The sequence below is a fragment of the Diabrotica undecimpunctata genome, chromosome 6, assembly GCF_040954645.1.
Source record: "Diabrotica undecimpunctata isolate CICGRU chromosome 6, icDiaUnde3, whole genome shotgun sequence".
Taxonomy (NCBI): Eukaryota; Metazoa; Arthropoda; class Insecta; order Coleoptera; family Chrysomelidae; genus Diabrotica; species Diabrotica undecimpunctata.
In genome coordinates, this window is record NC_092808.1 from 88,664,571 (window position 1) to 88,678,596 (window position 14,026).

At 32.1% G+C, this 14,026-nt stretch overlaps 1 protein-coding gene across 1 annotated transcript in view; it reads left to right on the plus strand.

The window, feature by feature from the left end:
- The first annotated feature begins 5,930 nt into the window (after positions 1 to 5,930).
- Positions 5,931 to 14,026, plus strand: part of LOC140442718 (max dimerization protein 1-like) — a 146,724-nt gene continuing 138,628 nt past the window's right edge. Inside the window, exons 1-2 of the mRNA XM_072533701.1 lie at positions 5,931 to 6,098; positions 6,198 to 6,291. Of these exons, the coding sequence (XP_072389802.1) occupies positions 6,041 to 6,098; positions 6,198 to 6,291 (152 nt within the window). The 5' untranslated portion in view covers positions 5,931 to 6,040. The remainder of the gene's footprint in view (positions 6,099 to 6,197; positions 6,292 to 14,026) is intronic.

A 14,026-nucleotide genomic window follows, 5' to 3' on the forward strand; every position in this document is an offset into this window, starting at 1 on the left:
AGAGAACAATGTGCTGTACAAACACATTTTAGATCCGGTAGAGACATTATCTAATATGTCCGACTGGAAAATAGTCGTACCTACGCCAAATCGGGAAAACATTTTGCATATGTTTCACGATGAGGTTACTGCTGGTCATTTTGGCTTTTATAAAACGTATCACCGTATTGCAGAGTTATATTATCGGCCCGGTTTGCGCAAATCTGTAAAAAAGCATATTGCAAAGTGCATGGTTTGTGCTACTTGTAAACCAAGTAATTTACCACAAGCTGGACTCATGGGTTCCTTCAGGAACATTGATTTTCCTTGGCAAATGATCTCGTTGGATCTCATTGGACCATATCCTCGTAGCTACAAAGGAAATACCTATTGTTTAGTAGTTGTGGATTATTTCACTAAATTCCCTTTAGTTTTTCCTCTTCGTCAGGTCGCAACTCCAGCAATCGTGAAATATTTAGAGGAACAAGTCTTTTTGTTGTTTGGTGTTCCCCAAATTGTTTCCTGTGACAATGGTCCACAGTTCGTGTCTAAGGCTTTTAAAGACCTTCTAACCAAATACAAGGTTCAGAAGATCTTTTATAATGCTGCGTACCATCCGCAAGCAAACCATACTGAGAGAGTGAATCGAAGTATTGTCACAGCATTGAGATCATACACTTTCCCCGATCACAGAGCTTGGGATCAATATATTCACTCCATAGCTCAAGCCATAAGGACTTCTGTCCATGGAGTGACACAGTGCTCCCCATCATACTTGAATTTTGGCAGAAACATTGCTTTATCTGGTGACTATTTTGGGTTAATTTCTGAAAATTCCGCAAATCTCCCTCAAATATCCGATAGAATTCATCGTCTAGATGACCTTCAGACTCTACCTCCAATTTTTGCTGATATCAGGAAGAAGTTAAAAACTTCTTACCTCCGGAACAAAAGTCAATACAATTTGAGGAAGAGAGATTTGCGATTCTTTGTTGGCGATAGAGTTTTAAAGAGAAACTTTGTAAAATCAAGTAAAGGTGATGCTATTTCGGCAAAATTTTGCCAGAAATACATTCCGTGTACGGTTGTAAGGGTAATATCTCCTTTGGTATATGAATTAAGGGACAATTCGACCAACAAACGAATTGGTCAATTTCATGTAAAGGATTTACTGCCTGATAACACCATCGACGAGGTTAGTTCTTCATCCTCAGAAGAAGACTAACTTAACACTTTCGTTTAAGATAATCTCTTTCTCTGTTTGTCTTTAGCTTATTTTGATTATATTTTGCATTTTAGTCTAAGATTTTCTTAATCACCAGATAACGTAGGTACACCGCTATTTTTTGTATCTTTTGGCATTGGTTAATGACTTCTATAACTTATTATATAATTAGTATGTATGACTTACATTTTTTTTTGTATTATAAATGATGCACTTTATAATGAATTAATATTCTTAAGTACTAATTTTCCCAGGAGAATTACTCCTTTTAACCTCTTATGATACGAGGGTTGTTTAGTATATATTTACATATTTAGATTTATACTTATAGTTAATCCTATTACTGATAAGGAACTATGGAACTATGTTGTTACACTACTGGATCATATATTGTTTGTTATATTTTTGATATTTGATTCCTTAGTATTTGTTTTGATATATTTGTTCAATATTTGCCAATTTGGAAAGATGTGATTTTTTTTTATCTTTGGTCTGCTTTATTCTCACTTGTCATGAAAATCTTAAATACTCTACAATAATTTATGTCCTGATTCCATATACAGGATGGTTCTGGAATTAGTTTGGAATTTTGAAGTAGGTAAGGATGACCGGTGTCCTTCTTACTTCTTCTTATTTATTCTTCTGAATTTTCTGTCAATGAATCTGTCAATACGCAGCTTTAGTGAATACGTGGGTTCGAGATTGTAGCTCAGCAACTGATCACTGCTGCTCAATTAGGTTCGTACTATATGTGTTTATTGCAGAGTAGGCAGATGTTTATGCCTCATAATATTTCTGGTCAGGAAATGCTCGCGACATGTCCTAACCATTCTTGTGTGATTGTCCAAATATTCCAGTTACCTTTTCACAACTTGATAGGGAAGTTTAATTAGTTCATATTAGTTATCTTACTTCAGGTTATGTTTTTTTTTTCTTTAACTATCCCTACACTACATACTATGTCAAGTTAGTCATTTTCATTATTTAAGAGTTTAGACAAATGAGTTGTTCTCTTCGTGTAATCCCACTTCTTTCCTTAGGCATAAATTGCTGTTTAGATTTAGGACTATTCCCGGATAATTCCATGCTGCAAGAACTTGTTATAAATCTACAGTTTTGTTCAAAATTGGTTGCTTGTTCTCGACATATTTTTTTTTCTATCGTTAGTAATGGTATTATAGGAAAAGTCCACCACTTATATTTTCTTAGGATTTCTATTGGGATTTTATCGGTGTCTGGTTATTCTCATACATATGTTGTAGCCACATGCTATAGTTAGCGAATACCAGCACACTCAAAATTTATTTAGCCTCTGAATTCCTTTAGTCCATTTTAGACTTTAGACTTTAGGTATTTATCTTTATCTTTGATTTAGTTCAGTTACATATTACATTACTTAGTCTGAATAAGTGTGACAATGCTGCTTCACACTTTAGGAAATTTTGCTTTATTGTAACTACTTAGTTGGTATTGGCTCATATTACCGGATGAGGGTAAGAGCTAATTTAGTTATTAGCATTAGTGAGAATTGGTCCTTTCCTGATCGTTCTTCTTTGGACATGCTCTATTTATAAATCTGGTGTCCATCGATAGTCCGATTTTGGATTCAGTGTCTGATTCCTCACTTATTTGGTTTATTTGGTTATGTAGGTTCGTATCACCAGATGTGGGTGTACGTAGACCTCATTTAGTTTTGAGATTTAGTATTGGTGTAAATGGGTCCATAAATCTTCCTGGTCGTTCTTCTTTGAATATGCTTTTATGAATCTGGTGTCCATTGATAGTCTGACTTTGGATTAAGCGTCCTATTTCACATTTATTTTGGTTATTACGTCTTTGATATACTTTGGTATGTTTACGATTTAGATTACTATTTGTGTTATTTGGTTTGGTGAGAATTGCTCCATAAATCTTCCTGATTGTTCTTCTCTGGATATATTACTATGAATCTGGTGTCCATTGTTAGTTCAATTTTGGATTAAGTGTTCAATTCTTAACCTATTTAGTTTATGATTTCTTGATCTTAGTTTAGTATATCTCCGGGTGAGATATTGTTTGAATTGGCTCATACATTTGCCTGGTTGTTCGTCCTTGGATATACTTAGTCTTATAGATCTGATGTCCATGGATAGTTCAATTTTGGATTTAGTGCCCAATTCGACATTTATTTGTCAGCAAGAATTTAGTTGGTATATTTAGTTAATATTTGGCTTTTAAACATATTGTCGATTGAGATTTTGATTCGACTTTGAGTCATCTGAGTTTGTGGTGTCTGGCGCCATGACCATTCTTTTTTCCCGTGATCTTTAGTTCGTGGTTATTTTTTTTTTTTGTGTAAACTTGCGGATCAACGTGGAATGTTAGGCCAGTACACTTAGTTATTGATACTTTTAATTTTAGGAACAAAAAAAAAAAAATTTGATTAAAAATTTTTTTCCCGACTAGTAGGGGAATGTAACAGTCGTTACTTTTACTACTATTTATATTAAAGCCATTTCAGAGATATAGTATGGGTTGCCTAACTTTAAGTGTTCATTTGCTCATTAAGTGTGTATTTTTAATAATTTAAGTTGTCACTCTGATCTAAATTTGGTACCATTGCAAACCAGAGAGATGACAGGAGATTAGGGGGGAGTGGAAACTGGCTCTTGGTTAACGAACTGTGAATTAAAATTCACTTTTGATGATAGGGCATAAACATTTACTTAATGCCCTTGGTACATAAATAACTATTATAGTAGAGCTCCTCGAGCGTGACAAGCTGTATAGTGTACGCATCGTTATTAGTAAATACACATGCATTAGTGACAATTTGAAAATTATTAATATTAGTTTAATATTTTAAAAATACAGAAGAATATTTTTTGATGCAGCCTCTTATACTTAAAAATTATTAAACTTAATATCCATATATTATGCTGCACTCGGTATAAATCCCTCAAGTTAATGAAAAAATATCCCAGATAATTCCAATTTTCCTCGAGATACTCCCTACATTATATGAAAATAAATAAAAACGTCATGCAATCTAGAGGTATTTCTGAAAACTGACCTTACTCACTCTCAACTAACACCGTTGCCAATAAACGTAATACCGCTATAGGAATTCAAAAAATTTTAGTGGATTATTTTTAATCATATTTTTTATTGACTGTGGTACTGATTTGTGGTGTAGGTCATAATCTGTTACAAAGCATGTAAACCAGTTAAAAAAGCAACCTTTTTGTATCGATTATGACTAATCTTTAGACCACTAAAGAAAAAATTTTATGTAAACAAATAACAATGTAGTTAATTGGAAATTGGCGAGCATTGCATATCGTGTATATTATATTGGCCGGCCGGTCCATCGGCAACGCGGCTTACATGTGGCTGCAGGACGTTGCCAAGTTGTGAGGAAAAACGAATTGTCCACTTTTATTCTAAGGAAAACATTTTCAATGATTTCTTCATATTATATAATTTAGAAGTATTATGAATATATTTCTACATAGAACCTTTTGCCCTTCACAGAGATTTTTTATGAAAATAATGCCGCACCATTCAGTCATCGTAGAAGCAGAGCTAGGAATAATTGCTTTGAAGCTTTTTATATTAACAATTATTTTTCAAATTATGTAACAGTAATTGTATAAATATTTTAAATGTTGAAGAAAATACCAATACATTTTCATAGTATTAAGATAGTAATCAATATTTCACCTACAAAGAAAATAGGTACATCCGATCTTTCTTTGTACACCCATTTTCTTTTTTTTTATTTTAGCTAGAAGATTGTACAAAATTGTTATCTGTGGCCGTAGACAGTTTGTCTTCTTTCAGGACATCTTCGTAACTTAATAACATTTGTAATGAGTATTGTTTACTATTTGTTTGTAGCTGGTTTGTGAAGAGCATCGTTGATCAATTCAATTCAATTACTGATAAAAATCTGCACGTTTAAAATACTAATCTTGTAAAAGAGTTCTTTGCAGTCCTTAACATTTTAAACAATTTCTTCTTACTAGTGTCTCTTTTCCCCGATGTCTCCAGTGTGAACCTAGCGTAAATAATTATTAAACTGGTTCTAGATACTACATCTGCATTCAACTGCATATAATCTAAGCTTTGATAGAATATCGAAATAGACAGAAGGAACATTTAATAAAGTCATATTTACAAATATGTTGAAAAATAAAAATTAGTTTGCTAGCTAATCGCTTTGGTTGCTTGCACATATTACGATTTTTAGTTATCGAGCACGTTAGTTAAACGTTAATTCGTCAGTTTTTTTAAACTAATTTGAAAGTGTTATTTACTTTAAATTACCGGTATTATTGATTCTTTATTTATATTATTAAAGTATATATATATATATATATATATATATATATATATATATATATATATATTTACATACTCCTTAGTTATCAACTCAATGTAGGTATTATTTCAAAGAGAACGTATTTTATTACACAGAATATTGAAGATTATGGTTTATTATACCTATCATACATCTCATAATCGTTATGAAGATTAGTTTTAAATTTATTTTTGCACCTATTTTATATAAATCTTGACGATTTGAACATTTGTGTTTCCTAAAAACCAAAAGTATTTCCACGGGAAAACACTGGCAACGGGGTTTAGGAAACTCGCGGCGCGCGACATAACCAAGAACCGAACAACTTCGAGGCAGCAACCGCGCGCTATATCGATAAATCGAGTGCTTTATACTGTCAGTTCATATTCGACGCGGAGCGCGTGAACGTGTGTGTGGGTGCTCTGTTGCTACTGTTACCATTACGGCGAGAGTTTGCGGTTTTTCTCTTAGTACATAATTAATTATTTAACAATATGAACCCCATTGAAACGCTTTTAGAAGCTGCTGAGTACATTGCTAGGCGAGAAAGAGGTACGTATTTCAGTGAAATTGGCGAAATCTCTACCTCTAATCGCTCTATTTGCCGATGGTGCATCAGCTGTTTTTGATTGATAATTGTTTTTATTATAGAAGCGGAACATGGATACGCTTCAACCTTGCGGTTTCCGGATGATCTCAGGAGTGTGTCAAAACGGCCAAAAACGAAAAAATCTCAGGGAAACAGGTGAGTTTATGAATGTGAACGCAATTTACAACATAACTTGCGTTTCTTTGTTCTCGATACTCACTAACTTACTGTCGAATGGGCACGGCTTGCTTTCCGCGGTCACGCTGCTACAAACAAATCTAACTTTTCTTTTTTATAATTCAATTCATAAACGTTAGTGACCATAACGATTGCTGAATTATGAAATGAAAATTTGCATTAAGAAAAGGGCTATCGTGCACGTGTTTTAACTGTCCAAAACTACCATAATTTTTGCGAAAAGAATTAAAAAAATCAGATGATCAATTTGCTCAAAAAATTACCCTAGTTTCGAACATGAAAGAACAAAATTGGTTCTTATTTTAACTAAATTTAATCGTATCATTAGAAACCTCGTAACATGACCTACCATTTGTTCTTAAAATTTCAATATTAAAGTGTTCATAAATATAAAGTCTTCATTTTATTTTTCAATGTTTCTTTAATTTGCATATAAATGCAGGTTATCGTTATTCCAAATAAACAACTTCGTTCAACAAAAAACAAATTCTTAGCGCCAACGAAAATAGGAGAAAGTATAATAACTATATTCAGAAGATGCAGTTGTTTCCCTTCTTATTTTGTATTGTTTTTAAGTTTTTTTTTTTAAACTCGGTTAATGTTAAATGATTTTAGAGTTTTTGTCACATTTTGCCAGTTTTATCATATATGAAGTCATGATTTTAATTGCTTCCACTAGTGGATATACCATAATATTCATAAATGTTTTGAAATTCTGCATCTTCTTTTTTCGTTTCTGAACATTGAAGTCTATAATAATCCATATTAAATCCACACCAAATTCCCGCTCAGTTCTCAATTAGTTTCATTATTTTTTAATGACATTTTGGACTCCTGGAATCTGTTATGATTTTTTTGGATTTATTACATGGTTTCGAAGACACATTGCATCTTCCATGGCCCCTTGAATTAATTTGAGTTTATATGTCAATTGAGGGCCTGGTAGCTCACACGACTCATCAGTGGGCAAAACCAAAAATTAAAATGCGACAGCCAGTAGTATTGACCCTGTTACCTTCCTTTATATAGTTGGCACAAGAAATAGCAGACTACCCTGCTTTTCTTCTGAGGTGATGTTAAAAACGGTTTATTAGTATTTGTCTATATTTGTGGCGCACAAATTGAACATTATAACTATAGAAATAGAATATTATGGTTTTCCAGATGTCGCTGTATAATGCCTATTGAGCTTTATATTTTATCAGTTCAATTGACTTTAAACATATTGATTTCGGCTACCAAACATCAGTTATTACTATTCTCGATTATAGGATGTAAATTTTAAAGGGATTATTTGGCCTTGTGGACTGCGACCTCCAATATCATATATCTGTGTTTTAGTCTGAGAATCTGCATGTTGCTCTGTCCATTTTGTCTATTTTACAGAGGGATACAGAGAGTTGTGGTTCTGGTTCCGATAAAATGAATACTAGCTCCTTCTTTAGCAAGACTCAGCAATCTCGATACCAGCATATGCTTAATGTATTGGCAACAAAAACAAAGTTACGTTGTTGTGATTCGACAACTGTTCAAGGGACTGAGTGAAGTTTCAAGTTGTTATGGACGCACAAGTTGTAGACTTCCGAGTATTTATTGCGGCTTGACTGTCAGAGTAAATACATTTTTTACAGAATTGAGGCAATCTTGAGCTCAAACAAGTATTGCTAATAATTCCGCTTGAAATATTCTGAGTATTTCTGTAAGAGATTGATAGTTTAGTGCTAGTGTTTGGACTAGTAATCTCCTATTCTCCTATTACTTATAAGACTTTTTATTAATAAGACCCTCTTATGATTCGAGTTCGATTCGATTTCATTTTGTGTTAACTTACAATCTTAATGATATTTAGTGAGTTTCAAATCCTGTTTTGCACTTTAATACCTGTGGACATCCTCATAGATTGTTTTGTTCTAACTCTTAAAATTTCCCAAATATTTTAACCGGTTGGCAGGCTTTAAATATTGAATTTATCTTACTACGTTCCAGAGCGTTCCTTGTTACAGGTATATTTCGGTTTCGGATGAGTTTGTTAGAACATTATCTCTATAATGCAACTTTATTCTTGTCTTTTACTGCTTTGTTTTTTCGACCAAACCAACGTATCATATAAGTTTGACAACCCCTATTACTCTACTAGATACGAGATATTGCTATCAAATTATAACAGCATAAACACTTATTTTTGTAGTAATTTATAAATCTTAATAACTTTGTTTTTTGCGTAAACACTTAAACACATGTAATATAACTACTTAAACTTGTGACAGTTAATGAATTATTAAAGTATCCCAAATTTCAAACAGATCGACCAAATAGTTTATAAGTCATTAAATTTGTTTATCCCGGTACTTTCCCACACAGTCACTCTTACCTACCTAACTTTAATAACTCACTAAATTTCGCAATTTTCAATAGTTATATTACATGTAATTATGCAAAAAACAAAGTTATTAACATTTATAATAAATTACTGCAAAAATAATGTTTTTTTTTTTTAAATTATTTCGGTCAATTCTTTATGTATTTTAATTTCAAAACTCTATGATCTATAACTTTTATTTAAACCATTATTCTCCAAAATGTATAAGAAACGTTTTTAAGCAAAAACAATTTTTTTTCAGTTTTTACGATTGTTTAATAATAAAAAGCAAAATTAGCATTACGTCTTTACATAAATGCCATCAGCTACTTGCCATATACTTTTTAGAACAATTAAAATAGCTGCATCAGATTTTTTCAGCCTTTTGACGTGACAACGTCTTAAATTAGGTTGTGGCTCGGAGTTACTCATGAAAAAGTGTAACGCCCGCTCACGTCTGTTACGATGAGTCACCGAACGAGAGAGAGGCCCGCCGGACCGGCGAATGCCTTGCGTCTCTCTCCCACTCAAACATGATCGGTCCGCTGCGCGCGCAGCACTAGAGAATTAGGCGCGTTGAATCGGTGCGTGCTTGTGTCTCTGTCTTTCTCGAGCGTTCTTGGCGTTGGAAAACCGAGAAAGCGTCATAATACAAGTTCACACGTGTGGTTAAAGTATCGTCAGCTGTGTCTGTAGTGAAAATGTGGTGTGCTTAGATTCGTCATTTACAACAACTACAACAATAAAGGTAAATAATTGTACACTAATATTTCATTATCGTAAACTATGATTGATTGATTAATTGTTAGATTGACACAAAAGTTGAGAAACTGGGTTTATAGGTTATGTCATACTATTGACAAATGTTGATAGTGTTAAGTAAATTATTAGTTTAAATCACTCTGCAATCAATCGTAATTCAGTCGATTGAGAAGAAACAGCGCGTTTCAACTGCAAACAACTATTGTGCAATTTAATAATATTCATATCAATAAATATTCTACCGAGAAAAAGACGTTGTCACGTAAAATCTTCGCCCGTAAAACCGACTTTACAGGCAACCGCCCAAGATTTTTGTCTAATAACTAACTGCAACTTATATAAAAAAAACAAGGTAATTATTTAGTAAGCCGGAACGCCTCAAAAATGCCAAATTTTTTGTGGAATTAGCCGAAAAAGTGAAAAAAAAACCTCAAATTTTAATGTTTTCTTTGTTTTTAACTAGTAAAAGTGCCCAAATAATCAAAAATACAGAAAAAATAACAACAAAAGTAGTATGAATAAAAAAAAATTACATAAAAAGCAAAGAAAAGTATATATACATGTCTTAATAAAAAAAACGTAACTAAAACATATTAAATCTCACTGTTTTTTACTGTTAAATTATGAAAAAATGGGTAAAATTGTTTAAAATAATCAAGATTTTTAATATTTCAAAACAATATGGCGGCCATGCGCAAGAAGTTAAATTTTATGTACTTTTGACATTGTTTTTTGATTGACTGGGGTAGACCAGTCTAATGTGAAAACCTGTGAAAAAATCACGTAAAAATCTTATACAGATATTTGAAGGTTCTCAAACCTATATGAAGGGTAGCTGATCAGAAATCCGTGACGACTTACAGCTATTTCTGATTTGTTTTTTTAACTTTTTAAAAAGTGAAAAAAATATTTTTTGCATATAAAACGTTTTTTATATATTTTAGAGTAAAATAGTAATTTATAAAGGTTAATAACCTTTGTTTTTTGCGTAACGATTAATGAATTATTAAAGTGTGCTAAATATCACCCAAATAGAGCAAACACTGTATAAGTTATTCAATTTGTTTATCCCAGGGAGCGATTGTTTAAACAACTGTACTTGCCCTATTAGTGACTCTATAGGTATTTTTTAAATTGAAATCGATTCTTTGAAGCATCAGTTTTAGGGTACCTATTTAAAAAAACTTCAACATTTTATTAATTTTTTTATTAAAAAACGGTTTGAAAAAGGGCTAACGTTTCAGCTTATAAACATTTATAATAACTTTGATATTGTTTATGCCACACGCTTATATGTAGGCTCAATCAAAAGCTGATAAAAAACACACTTTCCAAAAAAAAACACAACCTTCTGTGACCAATAGGATCCAAGATAGCATTTTATTCTTAAAATCGTAGCGTTTTATTTTTAAAATCATACTTCCATTGTTTATTAACATTAAGAGCTGAAAATTGAAAGCATTCTAAACGAAGATCTAAATTTTGTGATACAACTTATAGGTGGCATGTATATAGTGAAGGAGTAAAACCTTATAACCCGTTAAAATGGTGGTATTCGTAAAATGCAGCCACAAAACAATGGGGGGAGAACTGTCGACCTCCTTTTTTTTTAGATTTGAACTTCAAATTGAAGCGCTCTTGCAAAATTATCTTGGCTTCTATCGGACGTAGAACCTTTTTACTACCCCATTTTTTAAACGGTGTAGCTTAATAAAAAAAATAAGAATTGAGCAATTTTCATCTCTTGGAAAATCCCGGAAAAATAAATTAATTAAATTGTTTCATAGAAAAGATATTGAATTTTACTAATATTTCGTTAAAAATATTTAAATTTTATTGATAAGTCTAATTATTTAATATAAATATATGTATAATAATTATAAATTATTAAAATACATTTATTTCTTTTATTTAATTTTATAGTTTTTTCTTTCATTTAATGAAGACAAGTAGCTAATAAGTATAAATAATATTTTTGTAGTTTACGCCTCCACTTTTCCGTGGCGGCATTTTACGAGTACCATAAGTTTAATGGGTTATAAAGTTATAACTTTTTACTTCTCGGTACTTAAGTATACAGATTGAACCAATTTAAAACGGAACATACAATTTAATATATGTCTGTTTGAACTGCATTTGAAATAGTGGACCAATATAAAACTTGGACAAAAATAAATACATACCCGGTGATAGACATTGTATAAAATATCGTTCAACTATCTGTCTCCTTTAAAGGAAAGAGGAGTTTGCCTAATAGTCGGAGAGATAGAGCCGAAATTTTGAACTGATCAGTAATATGACATTTCTCTATTGGAATATATTCATTGTATCTGGGTTAAGACTTTGCCTTACAGGCGGACGTCCCTCGTGGTACAGGGGGTGGCTATACAGGGATGAAGTTGAAATTTTTTTCGGAAAAATTAACGATCGATAATATGGCTGAAAATTTGCCCAGAGTAAGATCTTGGTATAACTAGACGAAATCCCAAAGGGCGGGCGCGAGAGTGGATACATAAGGGGTGGCGGACAGGGGTGAAGTTGCAATTTTTTGGGGAAAAATTAACGATAAGTAATATGTCCGCCATTTTCATGGCTTATTATTTAGCCCTTAAAAGCTCTAAATCCAAAAGGGCGGACAGCTGGGTTGGTACAGAGAGCCACAAAACGGGGTCAAATGTACCACTTGCCTGCGCATTTTAGGTCTCGGTAACAATTTTCAAACTGATTTTATTATGATATTTTTATACCGATTGATTTGAAAATTTGTATGCTCACTGCTGTTACTATTCTGAGAAGCGTCAAGTAGAGTTTTCCTCAAAATTTTCCAAAAAAATTTCCGTAAATGAAAATTTTCGTAATTTTTTGAGGTAAAATCTAATTTGTAGAATCCTTTCAATTTTCTGTAAGTTATACCATGATTTTTTTCCAAAAATTTTCAAACGATTTTTCCGATAAGAAAAAAAAAAATTTAGAAAAACTTCGTCATTTTTCTCACTCTCATTGATGTTATCACATTCATAATCTTCGTCACTTTTACTTTCAATAATATCACATTCATTATCTGCTTCATTTTCAATCACTACTTCTCGAACTGATTCTGGCATCTGAGGTCCACTAAACCATTTGAATTTATATGTTTCATCTTCAAACTCCCAACCATGTTCTTCAACAATCAATTCTGTTGGTACTTTTTATGAGCATTTGTCCAAATATTTGAAATATAATGAGCTCGCAGTAGATGTTGGTGTAATTCATCTTGACATGGTGGTAAGCTTGAAGCATCGAAATTTTTTAGTTTTTTTTAAGGCTCGTTCACATCATGCAACTTATACTGCCGGTTAAATAGTAAAAATCTGACATCTTTTACTTTTCTTTTTGGAATTGTTCTCGTCAGTCCTGTTCCATATAAGTGACTAAGGTTTCAAAAACTTCATTACAATCGAAGTCAGTCAAATCGAAGTTGAATAAAAGCATCTTGATACTTATTACATTTAGCGCATGCGTCTAGAATTACTGATCTAAATGAACGCGCATCATTATTATTTTAATATTTTAAAATAATAATGATGCAAAATTAATGTCCAAACAGAATTTGTAAAATTATAATTAACTAATGAAAAAAAATTCAATCAACTTGAAAGTTAAAAAAAAATCGGTTGCCTGTAAAGTCGGTTTTACGGGCGAAGATTTTACGTGACAACGTCTTTTTCTCGGTAGAATATTTATTGATATGAATATTATTAAATTGCACAATAGGAACAATGAATTGAATGAAAATAAGAATTGCACAAATTTTAACTATAGAAATATATTTTGTTTACTAAAACATTGTACATGTAAACTTAAACTTAACTAATTTCTATTTGAGTGATTTTGTTGAGGATAGGACGATGATAGGAGAAATATGAAATGAAAGGAAGTGTTTCTGCTGTAATGTGTCTTGAACGCCAAGAACGCTCGAGAAAGACAGAGACACAAGCACGGAAGCACGCACCGATTCAACGCGCCTAATTCTCTAGTGCTGCGCGCGCAGCGGACCGATCATGTTTGAGTGGGAGAGAGACGCAAGGCATTCGCCGGTCCGGCGGGCCTCTCTCTCGTTCGGTGACTCACTGTAACAGACGTGAGCGGGCGTTACACTTTTTCATGAATGACTCCGAGCCACAACCTAATTTAAGACGTTGTCACGTCAAAAAAATATTGAAAATATCTACAAAGTAAATTTCAAAACTTAAAAAATTGATAATTCCACTATTAAATTGATGTTTATTAATAATTATTTATAAAATGTTAAAGGAATTCTACAATTTGAATTTTACCTATTGATAAATAGAAATAATATATTTTGTATTTGATTATTAATGTAATAATAAATCAAATTTTTCTTATATCTGAACAATCATTATTTATGCAATGTAAATTTAAAAACCTTTTTATTGTAATAAAAAATAAGTAAAATTACTATTTGTTATACCAAAAATATTTAATAGTTAACATTATAAATTCGGCCCTATCTCTTGGACTATAAGGAAGCGATAAGTGGATTGACAGCATAATAACTGCTTTTTAAGT